This window comes from Orcinus orca, chromosome 14 (genome assembly GCF_937001465.1).
Source record: "Orcinus orca chromosome 14, mOrcOrc1.1, whole genome shotgun sequence".
Lineage (NCBI taxonomy): Eukaryota > Metazoa > Chordata > Mammalia > Artiodactyla > Delphinidae > Orcinus > Orcinus orca.
In genome coordinates, this window is record NC_064572.1 from 63,879,530 (window position 1) to 63,892,039 (window position 12,510).

At 56.3% G+C, this 12,510-nt stretch overlaps 2 protein-coding genes across 9 annotated transcripts in view; one reads left to right on the forward strand and one right to left on the reverse strand.

The window, feature by feature from the left end:
- The window catches only part of DPCD (deleted in primary ciliary dyskinesia homolog (mouse)), a 23,482-nt gene extending 17,645 nt beyond the window's left edge, over positions 1–5,837 (forward strand). The window contains exons 5-6 of one of the 3 annotated variants that reach the window (XM_004268479.4): positions 3,669–3,771; positions 5,601–5,837. In XM_004268479.4, coding sequence (XP_004268527.1) covers positions 3,669–3,771; positions 5,601–5,705 — 208 coding nt within the window. In that variant the 3' untranslated portion in view covers positions 5,706–5,837. Of the gene's footprint in view, positions 1–3,668; positions 4,186–5,600 lie in introns of those variants that run through there. The other 2 variants (XM_049696958.1, XM_049696960.1) reach the window with 2 other exon arrangements.
- Positions 5,683–12,510, reverse strand: part of FBXW4 (F-box and WD repeat domain containing 4) — an 83,206-nt gene continuing 76,378 nt past the window's right edge. For 3 of the 6 annotated variants that reach the window (XM_033425826.2, XM_049696934.1, XM_004268480.3), the window contains 3 exons: positions 8,121–8,261; positions 7,446–7,587; positions 6,494–7,245 (listed from right to left, as the gene is read on the reverse strand). In XM_033425826.2, coding sequence (XP_033281717.1) covers positions 7,126–7,245; positions 7,446–7,587; positions 8,121–8,261 — 403 coding nt within the window. In that variant the 3' untranslated portion in view covers positions 6,494–7,125. Of the gene's footprint in view, positions 5,815–6,095; positions 6,363–6,493; positions 7,246–7,445; positions 7,588–8,120; positions 8,262–12,510 lie in introns of those variants that run through there. The other 3 variants (XR_004482646.2, XR_004482647.2, XR_007471264.1) reach the window with 3 other exon arrangements.

Genomic DNA, 12,510 nt, shown 5'->3' on the forward strand with positions numbered 1-12,510 from the left:
GAAAAGAGGATTCTGTGGTCAAATAACTTTAGGAAACTCACTTTGGTAGGACTTCTGAGTGCCTTTAGTATGTGAATGTGTGCTGTGACTCTCTACGAGGGGCTACTGTAGGCAGGGGTGACCAGTTTGCCTGGAGTGTTGATGTTTAAGAAAGAAGGGGAGATTTGCCGACTGATTCTCTAAGGGACGGACTGGCTAGAGGCTTCTCTCGACCACTCTGGCCAAGCCTGTGTGCAGGTGTGCAGAGCACCCACTGGAGGTGTGTGGGGCGTGGCCCATGTGACTCCACAGCCATCCTGCTTCTACTTTCAGCCTCCTCCAGAGTCTCTCTCTAACGGCCTGGCTTCTTGTGCCCTTTCTCAGTTCACTAAAAGGGAGAATGGGTTGGGAAAGGACTGGGAATTGGGAAGGGGAGACAGCAGAGAGAGAGTGATAGGGTGCAGTGGATCATTTCTGAAATAGCCAAAGTGAAGGAGCTGTCCTTTTGGCACAGTTTGAGAGAGGTACAGAGTTGGCCTGTTCCAGTCCCTTTGACAGCGACTTAAAGTTCATCTAGGGCAGCTCCTTTATTTTTAGAAAGGAATTTGGAGGAAGAAACTGAGGCCCAGAAGTTAAGTGGCCTGTCCAGAGTCACAGGACAGGGCCAGGGAGTCCTCCTAAGAGCCTTTGCTTCCACATACATCTTTTGGACACTTTTACATTCAGAAAGGAAGCCCACTCTGTGTTAGAGGGAGTGTCCAGGAGACCTGCAGGGTGGCTGGGTTCTGGGGGTGACCACCCCCCATATCTGCCCCACCCTTGGACAGACGCAGGGAACCTAGACCAGGTGGTCTGTTACTTTGAGGTGAGAATGTAGAGCGATGGCGGGGGGGGGGTGGTGAGGAGATTGGGGGGATTATCACTGTAATAAGGGTATCTCCCTTTACCAGTTTTACGACTTGGGCAAGATACCTAACTTTCCTGTGCCTCAGTTTACTCTTCTGTAAAAGAGGATAACAGAAGCAACCAACCTGAGAGGGCTGTTTTCAGGATTCAGTGTGTGTTGAACAGGGCCTGGCACAGAGTTAGCATTCATAAATGTCACCTTTCACTGTGTGGCCGAGACCAAGGACAGTGAAGGCAGGTGAGAATGGGGGTTGTTGTGCATCAGCGAAAAGTCCAGGAACCACCACACTATAAAGGCTTAGTTTCAGCAGAAACACAGGGTCTCCTCGGGCAGTGATATGGCCTGTTTCTTCTTCATCCTTAAATCCCCAGCTCATAGTTCAAGGTCTGGGACACAGTTGACGCCTAAGAAATGGTTGCTGCCTACCTAGGGCTTGCCTGAGGCTGAGCATTTGGACTTTTCCAGAAGCACAGTGGGTCCCTCTCCAGTCCAGGTGCTGGTGAGAAAGTGAAGCATGGTTCTTCTCAGGGCAAACCCCAAGGCCAGGGATGGAGATAAGGGAGTGTGGGCTGCTCCCTGAGGAGAGAAAGCAGATGCCCCGTACTCCCTTGAAGACTGCCCATCAGAAGCCCCTGAGGAAAATGGTTTAACCTCAGCCAATAAACTAAATCCATTAGAATACTCATAACAGAGCTGAGCCTCCAGACCTACTCTGCCTCCATCCCCCCACCTCGTGAGAGGTGATGGGAGTAGAACAGGGAAGCTGGGGTAAGTCATGCAACTCAAGTTCCCTTTGATCTTGTCATTGCTGTTGAGACCAAGCCCTGGGACTCTTTCTCCAGTCCTACTACCCCTGCCTGGGGAATGTGCCTTGATGGTGCCCCTCTGAGAGTACACAGGTGTGTCCCTGTCCCCCCTCCCCAGCACACAGCCAGGTAGGCAGAAAGGATGTCCCCACGTTCTGTAAGCAAGGGCTTACACAGGCCCCCTGGGTTCGGCTGAGCTGTGTGTGCCCGGCTGCTTCTCTCCCGGTTCTGCTTCTTGTGTATGTTTGCAGGGAAGATGTTAACACTTCCTAACAAGCCTTTGTGTTCATCTAATCTCTGCTGTTTAACCTTTGACTCCCTCCCTATTATCAGTGTCTGCCACCTTTGCTGGCCAGACCAGAGGCCCCAGAAAGAGCCCTCAGCCTGGGCTGGCTAGGAAGAGGATGAAGCCAACATTCCAGCCCGGTTTGTAGGCAGATGGATCACCTTTCCCTGGGGCAGAGTTTGGAAAATAAAGCAAACTTGTGGTGCCATTAGGATCCCCCAGCCCCCACTCCTTTTGAACTGTCAGCCTTTAAGTAAACATTCTTTTCCTGCCACGGGTCCCAGCACCTTGGCGGGGAGTGAGGAACCTGGAGGATAGGGGCCCTGAGAGCCTTCACTAAACTGAGGGATTTGGGCAGGGAGAGCAGGGCAGAAGTGCTTGCGTTGATGTCAACTCTCCTGAGTCCCCAGGGCATCAGGGCTTTTGAAGTGGACTGGGGGTACCTGCCACAACGACCAGGCCCCCCTGACATATTGAAAGCCCTATCCTCTCCAGGCCCCTCACTTGAGTTTGTCTGTACCTGTCTGCAGCGTTTCCCTGCCCAGCCACATACCCTTGCAGCAGCAGTGATGCCATGCCCAGGTGATAGGTCTGGTAGCCACTGGCCAGAGCCTAGGTCATACTTCCACCAAGGAAAATGCCAAACAGTCCTATTGCTAGAGGTGAGGCGGCCACTGCTTGTGCTCCAGTGTAATAAGCACCAGACCAGGATCAGGGAACTTTAATCCTGACTCTGCTGACAACTGGCTGTGAAGCCAGGCGAGATATTTCACCTCTCTGAGCCTGAGTTTCCTCTTCGGTAAAGGAGGTCAAATTACAGACATTATGGGTTGGATGTTGCTATCTGGGTTTGTTTTGGTTTTGTTTTTTTTTAGTTTTTTGGCTGTGCCGTGCGGCATGTGGGATCTTAGTCTCCTGACCAGGGATTGAACCCTTGCCCCCTGTATCAGAAGTGAGCAGTATAACCACTGGACTGCCAGGGAAGTCCCAGGGTTGTTTTGTTTTTTTACTAAAAGGGATCATTAATCTCTGGACTGTCACCTGCCATTGAGGGAGACCGAGTGTGGTATGTGAAAATGGAGGAGTGGGGTCCAGAGCCCCAGAGATCCAGCTTCCTTGATGAGTCACATGGCTTGTTCTCTTAGGGATATTTCTCCTTGTGGATGTACTCCCCTCTCTGGCCTACAAGTAGAGTCAGGCTAACAAGGCCTTCAAAGACCCCAAAGGAGGAAAAGGTAACTGAGGTCCTCAGTAAAGGGCCATGTAAGTGCCAACTGTCAGTCCCCAGCTTTCAAGGACAGCCCTAGATTTCCTTATTCTGTTTCTTGTTAGCACACATATCCCATTTTCTTCGGGTGCTGAGGAGGTAGGGCTCGCCTGAGCCAATTGTGTATTCCAGGAGGCTTCTTCCACGTGTCTTTGGGAGGACTGAGCTTGAAGTATGAGTCAGTCTGATCCCTGGTCTAATCAAGGAATTATGACTGGCCCTGTTCCATTGCTGGACTGGCCATAAGGCCTTTCTTTTTCTTCCAGGACCACTAAGCTCTAAAGTACTGGTGTTCTAACTGGCTTCCCTTCTTCCTCTTTGGCTGTGTGGGGAGAATTGTATAGAAGTTTGGCGTCAGAGGGCCTGATGCCCAGCTGTTGGGGTCACTTTGTTGGGTGTTCTCATGGCCTCTTGTCCCCACAGGTACTACAAGAAGTTCTCAATACCTGACCTAGACAGGTATCAGCTACCTCTGGATGATTCCTCGCTGAGCTTTGCTCATGCCAACTGCACCCTCATCATCTCCGTAAGAGTCATTCAGACTTCTTGGCCACTATGTCAGGGACAGGCTCCTTCTTCCCCTGCCCAGTTCCCATCCTACTGGAGTCCTCAGTTCCAGCCCCAGCTACTCCTGGGGTGTGCTTGCTAGAGAACAGGCCTGTCTGCCTCAGCATGGTGTGAGCCGGTGAGGGTCAGGAGGCTGATTTTAAAATCATAGCTGAAAGAGGATAGAGGGTGATGGGGAGGGGTAGAATCCACAGAACTGGGGTTCTAGATGGTCCAAAGGCCTACCCCTACCCAGCCATGTGACCTTCAGCAAGTCATTCAACCTTGTAGGCCTCAATTTCCTCATCTTTGAATAAAGGGGGTAGAAGGGGGAGAGAGAGAGGGAGGGGGAGAGAGGGGGAGGGCGGGAGAGGGAGGAAGGGTGAGAGGGAGAGAGGGAGGGAGAGGGTGAGGGAGGAAGGGAGAGGGAGGAAGAGAGGGAGAGGGAGAGAGGGAGGGAGGGTGAGAGGGAGAGGGGAGGGAGGAAGAGAGGGAGGGGGGAGGAAGGGAGGGAGGCAGAGAGAGGGGGAGGGAGAGAGGGGGAGGGAGGGAGAGGGGGTGAGAGGGAGAGGGGAGGAAGGGAGGGAGAGGGAGGGAGAGAAAGGGAGAGGGAGGAAGGGTGAGAGGGAGAGGGAGGGAGAGAAAGGGAGAGGGAGGAAGGGTGAGAGGGAGAGAGAGGGAGGGGGAGAGAGGAAGGGAGGGAGGCAGAGAGAGGGGGAGGGAGGGAGAGGGGGTGAGAGGGAGAGGGGAGGAAGGGAGAGGGAGGAAGGGTGAGGGAGAGAGAGGAAGGGAGGGAGGAAGAAGGAGGGAGAGGGAGGGAAGGGAGAGGGAGGCAGAGAGGGAGGGAGGCAGAGGGGGTGAGAGGGAGGAAGAGAAGGGGAGGAAGAGAGGGGGAGGAAGAGAAGGGGAGGAAGAGAGGGAGAGGAAGAGAGAGGGAGGAAGGGGGAGAGGGAGGGAGGGAGAGGGAGGAAGGGAGAGAGAGGGAGAGAGGGAGGGGAAGAGAGAGGGAGGAAGGGTGAGATGGAGGAAGCGGGAGGGAGAGAGGGAGGAAAGGTGAGAGGGAGAGAGGGAGGGGAAGAGAGGGAGGAAGGGGGAGAGGGAGAGAGGGAGGAAGGGTGAGAGAGAGAGAGAGAGGAAGGGGGAGAGGGAGGAAGGGTGAGAGGGAGAGGAAGAGGGAGGGAGAGGGAGAAGGAGGATGGAGGAAGGGGGGGAGAGGGGGAGGGGAGGGAGGGTGAGAGGGAGAGAGAGGAAGGGGGAGAAGGAGGGAGAGGGAGGGAGGAAGAGAGGGAGAGGGAGGAAAGGTGAGAGGGAGAGGAAGAGAGAGGGAGGAAGGGGGAGAGGGAGAAGGAGGATGGAGGAAGAGAGAGGGAGGAAGGGGAGAGAGAGAGGAAGGGAGAGGGAGGGAGAGAAAGGGAGAGGGGGAGGGAGGGAGAGAGGGGGAGGGAGAGGGGGGAGGAAGAGAGAGGGAGGAAGGGGGAGAGGGAGAGGAAGAGAGAGGGAGGAAGGGGGAGAGGGAGAAGGAGGAGAGAGGGAGAGGAAGAGGGAGGGAGGAAGGGTGACAGGGAGAGGGAGGAAGGGAGAGAGGGAGGGAGGGAGGGGAAGAGAGGGAGGAAGGGGGAGAGGGAGGAAGGGGGAGAGGGAGGGAGGGAGAGGGAGGAAGGGGGAGAGGGAGAGAGGAAGGGTGAGAGGGAGGGAGAGAGGAAGGGAGGGGGAGGGAGAGAGGGGAGGGAGAGAGAGTGTGTGTGTGCGCGTGTGCGTAGAGAGGGGTGATGTGACTGAATCATGTCCTCTCCTTGGCTCCATCCACAGTACCAGAAGCCAAAGGAGGTTCTAGTAGCTGAGTCAAACCTGCAGAAGGAGCTGAAGAAGGTACAGATAGCACACAGCAGTGACGGGGACTGCAAGACTCAGTAGCGGACCCCTGAGGACACCCAGCGCTGAGTGTGGGTGAGGCTCTTCCTGTAGAGGCCTCTGAGACTTCAAGGCTTGGGCACTCCTAGCCCCTGAGTCGTGGTCTTCTCTCCTGAGTAAAATAATTCTGAGTCACTGTGGGTGCACTGCCCTCTTGTCCACCTCTGATGCTTCTGCCCCCCAGGGAGGGTGCTGGTGATGACATTTCCTTCTCCTCTAGCCTAGGGACCTTCAATATAGAACCTTCCACATAAACACATAAAGGGAGGTATGGGTCTTAGATGGAGAAGAGGATCAGGGAGCCCTGACCCCAGCAGGACAGGGCATCTTCCCCAACCTGTTTGCATAAACTCAGAGGAAAACCAGGCTCGAAGGGCCCCTGTGCTACCTTACCTTGTAAACCCTAAGTGAAGGGTGAGTGAGGAAGATTTTAAACTGCAGAAAACCTGGAAACAGCCCAGGATATTAAGATGCTGTGGGTGTAAAGCCAGCCTAAGGGTTGCAGCATTGTGGAGCGCTGGAGTAGGGTGAAGGAGGTCACTGCAGGCGGACAGCAGCTTAGCAGCCAGGAGCCTTTCCACCGTCCCCCTCCATACCCCACAGACGACACCCACCCTACCACCAGGGCCAAAGTGGTGGAGGGGGTAATGAGAGGTTTTCCTGAAGAAAAGAAACGTTTGTTCTCTGAGACACTGAGCCACGAGATCGTACCCTTCCCTAGCATGCCCAGCCCCAAGTTTAAATCTGCTGTTCCTTCTCCCTGGGGTCTTGCCAGCCAGGGAGGAACCAGATCTGTGAACAGTCAAGCTTTATTTCTACAAAATGAACATTTTAGCATGTCTCCACAGCTAGCCTGAGGTTGGACTGGCTCAGAACTCATTCAAAATTTCAGGGTTCCCTTTGTCCTTTCTTGGTTTCAAAGCAAGACCAGGCCACACAGTACCCCAGGAGTGAGTCCCCAGCCCTAGAGCTTGGTCAAAGGTGGGGTCTGACTGAGGTGGAGGCTGGTGTCACAGAGTATTGGCAGCCTCCCCTCTCCTTCCAGGGAAGGGGCAGGAAGGGCCCAACTGGGAAGGCTGGAGCATCTCACCTCACTCTTGTGGTGAGCTGGCCCGGCTCTAAGAAGGGGTGGGCCTCTCTCCCCCGGCCAGATCCTTGCTCTGGCCAACAGGGAAGCGAGGCCCGGCTAAGCTCAGCTGAGCAGCAGCAGGTCCCTTCCTTCCACCTGGTTCCTGAGAGGGATTGCACCCCTGGGTAACCCCAGTGCCCAGGAGTCAGCAGCCTTTATCTTACGGTGCCTGATTACCATGGTCACAGGTCTAGGAACACAGGCGGGGCCGGGGAGGAGGTATCACTGCACCCTGCAGACAGCAGAGGTCCCTGAGTAGCTGGCTTCTCTGGCCCACAGGCTGGGGTGGCCCTGTCACGGCGTTTGAAAGTCCAGGCCATGGAGGTTGTAAGACAGCGCAGCGTAGAGATGCCTGGTGGTGAAGCGCAGGCAGTACACAGGACTGCTGAGGGGCGTCGACGTCAGAGGGAAGGCCTGCACGGGAGGGACAGGAGTGGCGAGAGCGTCCCCACCGGGAGCTGGGGGAGCCCAAACCCAGGATTCCCAGGCCTAATGCCAGGGGACAGGGGCCACTGTAGGCTTCCTCCCACCCCCTCCAGGCACACCCGCTCCCAGCACAGCCCCCAATAACAAGTCCCGGCATCCAGGAGGCCTGCAGTGGGCAGGACGCTTACGTGTAGGCAGGCCCTTTGGCGCCGGTCCCACAGTCGCACCACACCGTAGTAGGAGGAGCCAGTGGCCAGCAGGTGGTTCCCGTCTGTCTGCAGGCAGTACAGCGTGCTGTCGTGGGGCTCTTCCCACTCCATGACACACTTCCTGTCCGGGAGGAGGTGATGCAGGGGGAGGTTTGGGGGTGCCCTCCACCTCCACCCCAGCTTCCCCAGAGGCCTTAGGGAGCCACTCTGGCTGGGAGAAAGAGATGCCGAATCACCAAATTCCTTTAAAACCAGACTTAATGGGGGAAAGCCTCCTCAGTAAAGATCTCTTTCTCAGCAAGTCCCTGGCCCCAGGCAGGTTTATGCCTCGTTTGCGCATCACGTGGTTGCTGTGTGTCACCAGACTTAAGAGGCAAGAAAGGCCTCGAGAAAGCTGGACAGAATGCTGAGGGACAGCACCCTGATGGCGCCCAAGGAGGCTCTTACCAGGGCCTCGTGGCTATGGTCTCCTGGGTCACAGGACCAGGGCCGCCAAGGTGGGGAGTCTAAGCTTGATCTGACCTTGTCAGCTGCTCTCTACCAGCCCCTGATACGGAGTCTCCAGTCCCTCTCCTTTGGGCCCGCCAGGACTGGAGGGAGGGCCAGGACTGGCATGGGGTTCTCACCACCTGTCCTGCTGCCCGGCACACTCACCGGACACTGGCTCGGAGGTCCCAGTAGCGAACGTAGGTGTCGTAACCACAGGACAGGAGTGTGGAAGGGGACTCGTACATGACGTCCAGCACCCCCGCCCCTGGGGGAAAGTCACCGCCCAGGTGCGTCATCAGCTGTCCGCTGGGAAGAGAGGCAGGGCAGAGGATGAGAGCTTGTCCCACCCTGGCCCACACACATTCTTTTAACCTTCAAATGGCATCAGTTCCTGGGGAAATGCAGCTCTCCTTCCTGAGCTAGAATTAGATTCCCTTAGGAGGGAGGCCAAAGGAGGAGATGCCCTAGACTCCCACCCCTCTCCCCACTTCCCAGTCCCTGCCTCTCCCCCAGCTGAAGGCCTCAGTCAGCCACCAGCAGCCCCTCCATCACACCTGCACGCTGGCTGCCTGTCGCCCAGCCACTCCTCCTCGGGACGATGAATGGGCCGTGCTGAAGGGGTCGGCCCCCCTCACACACACACACTTGGTTACTTTATACGCCTTGATCCCGCAGGTCATGCGGTTCTGCGCTGCCTGAGTCCAATGCCTTAATTCCTGCCTGTAATCTGGGGCTCAAACCTCACTGGGGATAAAGACCACACAAAGGGAGAAGGGGAGTCCCAGGAGATGTTAAAACAAGTAAACACCTTTGTGTCTGGGGAGAGAAATCGCTGAGAAAGCAGCTTAGCAGGCTGGTCCCTGGTGTTCCTGGCCCGGCTGGCCCCCGGCCCGGGGCTAGCACGCCTCTGTGATCACAGCCACCAGCCTGCTGGGCTCCAGCTTGCTCCCCCCACCCTTGCCCCTCTCGGTGGCCGAGAGCAGATTACCGAGAAGAACAATTTCTTTGTGACTGTGTAATTCCCTCCGTGACCGCGGCAGTGGGCAGACCCCTCGCCCCAATGCCAGACCCCTAGCAACCATGTAGGGGGGCCTCCTGGCCCTAGCAACTACCCCTCAACATCAAGTGTACCCGCTAATTCCTGTGGCTAGGGGACGGGTAGAAGCGGTGAGTTTCTGCAGAATGACTGGGGGGAATGAAGAAGAAGGGGACACGCTCCAGGCCAAATTCCTCAGCTTCACCCAAGAGATGCTGGGCTCTCCCCTGTGATGTGACGGGAGAAACTGGGCTGTGGACACTTCACAGGGACACCCAGGTGAGAGGCCCCGGCACGGGTTAGGGAGGACTTTGTGGTCTCACCAGCCCAGCTTCGGCCCAGGCAGGTTTCACCAGAGAGCCTCAGGCAGACGAGGCCACCAGCCACATGTGTGAATGTGGACCTTAGCTCCAGTCCTACCTCACACCGACTCTCTGACCCTCAACCTCCCTTCTCCTCAGTGGAGCTGCCATCTTCCCTCCTTCCCCAAGGAGGAGGCTGTGGGTTCTTTTCTGCCCAACTCTGCCCACGAGTCCTGGGCAGCGTGGTGACCCCCAGCGAGAGCACTGTTGTTCTCCAGTCAGGGTGGGGGGCGGGGGGTAGGCCTTAAGTCAGCACCCGTGTCCCCAGCCTCCTTCCAAGAGAAGCGCTTCTTCCTCTGTGTGCTGAGGGATCAGACAGAAAGCCTTCTCCCCAGCATCTCCTAGAGATCACTACCTCAGCTCCCAAGAAGGCCCACCTTTCCACATGGGCCGCCAGCCATGATTCACCACCCCTGGGCAAGCCAGAGCCCTGAGAGGGCCTGGGGTCATATTCTTTCTGTCTGTCTCCGTCTGTCTCGTCCACTGGGTCAGGGCTATTTTGCTCCACAGTTCTCCCTCCTTCCAGATTTAGGGGCCCTGCCCCCTCCATTAGTGAGGCCTTCAGGAATGACTGAGGAGCTCTCCCCTTTAATCTGTAGAAGTAATTTCATGTTTGTCTGTTTGAAATAGAAGATGAAAGGCAGTGGAGATTGGGGGGCGTGAAGCCCAGCATGGCTCTACCTGCCCACCCCTGGTCCCAGGGCTCAGAAGGAAGGAGAGCTGGGCACCCATGGACTGAGGGACGGCAGCAGAAGGGCCACACCCAGACCGAGTTGCCACCCTGGGCCCCTGCCCAGGCAGGGGGGCATCTGAGCCACCGCTGGAAAGTGTCATGCCAGTGTGTGCAGTAAGAAACACAGAACTCTACCCTCTGGGTAGACCCAAAGGCCGAGCGAGCACCAGCCCCTGGAGACCAGGACAAGTCCCCAGAGCCCCCCGTCTGCCAGCCCAGCCTGGCCGGGGCCTGAGGAGTTTCTGCCATGTTAGTCCTCTGATTCTCTGAAAGGGCCACACACACTTTAAATGGGCCAATAAAAAGATACAGTTTCTTTTGCCTCTGGGCCTGGGACCCTCGAGGCTCTGTTGTGCAGTGCCTGTGAGGTTAAGTTCAGAGCATAAACTGACACACCAGGCTCTGGGAAATGGCCCGTCTCTTCAAATAGCAGCCCAGCGGTGCCATAGGAGCCCCGCTGGGGCTTTGATTGGGGAAAACAAACAGAAATGGCACCGTGGGCCCTCGTGGCCCCACCACAGGACCAATTTAACTAGAAAACTCTAGCTCAACTGCTCTGGTGGAGGAAGCAAGATGAGCTCAACAATAGCCCCAAACTTTGGGGGGAAGGGGGACAAAACAAGCTGTTTGTCTCCTCAGCCCCTCCTCCGGGTTCCTTTTCTTACAGCAAGTGTGTTCTTGTAAAAACGATTAGATTGCAATTTGTATAACGTGGTGACCCCCAAATTCAGACGTTTCACCCCTTTTCTCTGGAAAGAATGTTAAGAATGCCTCTCGGCCTCTCACGGTGGGGGGCGCAAGGGGGGCGTGCAGAGCCTTGGCTGTCGGACAACTTGTGTGGGAAAGGGGCTGCCGCTTAGAGCCTCAGGCCAAGACAGGAGCAAGGGCCAGCTCTGTCACTATAGAGGGCCAGACAAAAAGTCCATTCCCTTCCAACTCCTGCGCACAAAGCCGGGGCCTCCGGGAGCCACTGAGGGCTGAGGGGCCTCCACCCCAGCCTCCCCGCAGCCTGACTCCAGCAATTCTCTCTTGACCCAGGGAAAGATAAAGACAGATGGGGCTGCCCCTGTGAGCCTGATGAATGAGACACAGGCCGGGGAGACCTGGCTGTGTGTGGCTTCCCCCAGGAGTCCCCAGAGTACCTGGGTAGGAAAAGCAAGTGGAGTGTGGCCTCATCCCAGGGACCCTTGAGGAGGGGATCAGGTGAGAGAATCAGATCTCCCTGGCCCATCCCAACCCGCTGCCCAGGCAACTCCACTGAAGCTGGAGGGAAATGGGATGACAGGAACTTCCTGACAGTCAGGGAGGAGGAAATTTAAATAAGATACTTATACCACCCCCCATCACCATCTTTGTGGGGACAGCTAATTAGAGGTAGGCACTGGCCTTGAAGACCCAGACGCCCTGTCTGGGAGAGGCCCTAAGCACCAGGCTGGAGTTAGGCACAGAGGGGCAGTCCCTGGAAGCCCCCCTCCACCCTACCCCCAGTCTGGGTCCTGCAGGCCAGGGAAGCTGGGTGACCTGCGTCACTGCCTTCCTCCCTCTGAGTTCCCTCATCCCGGCCTCCACACGCCTCCCTTGCCTGGCCCGCCTGAGCTCCCAGCACAAGCCGTGGCCCATAGAAAGTCCTCCTGTGCTAAACTGCCCTGAGGTCAGATAACCCTGGCTCTACCTCCTCACCCACATCTAAGAATGCCCATGGCCCTCACACCATTGACAGCCACTGTTAACACACTGGGTTCCTGATGATGCTCCTTGGAGGTTCTATGGGTATTCATTCCTGCATCTGTTTGGGTGTGAGGATACCCCATCTGGCACGTGCAACTGCAAAAATGCAACGATGGCTTTTGGTGAGAGGGTGGAAGGGTGGCAAACACCCCACCTTCCTACATCGTCTCTGCCCCCAGGGGACAGATGGCCTGAAGGTATAAGCTGGACCCAACATGGTCACTAAGAAAATAGGAGGGTTCTGCTCCCTTCTTTCTTTCCACCCTCTCCTTCCCTTTCTTCCTTTCTTTGATCAATAACCATTTCCTGAGCACCTTCTGTATACGAGGCATTGTGCCTAATAGAAACTGCAGGGAGATGTGAGATGAGACTTTGAGGGAGACAGTCCCTTCTTCAAGGAGTTTTCAGTCCAGGGAGGGAGAGAAGTCTGTCATCTATCCAACTAACAATACAAGGGGAGGCTCAGTGGGTACCAGAAGAGAGATGAAAGAGTTTTATAAGGGGACAGATAAAAGAACATCTCTTCAGTGAGTGACAGGATCGTGACAGGCAGTGACAGGAGATGGGGGGCAGCTCAGGTGAAGGGCCAGCAACAACAGAGGTGCAGGGCTGGGGCACCTGGCTTGGCTGGAGGCGTGGGTATGTGTGGGGCACAAGCTGGTGGGATCTGGCTTCCTGACCACGATGGGCCTCCGG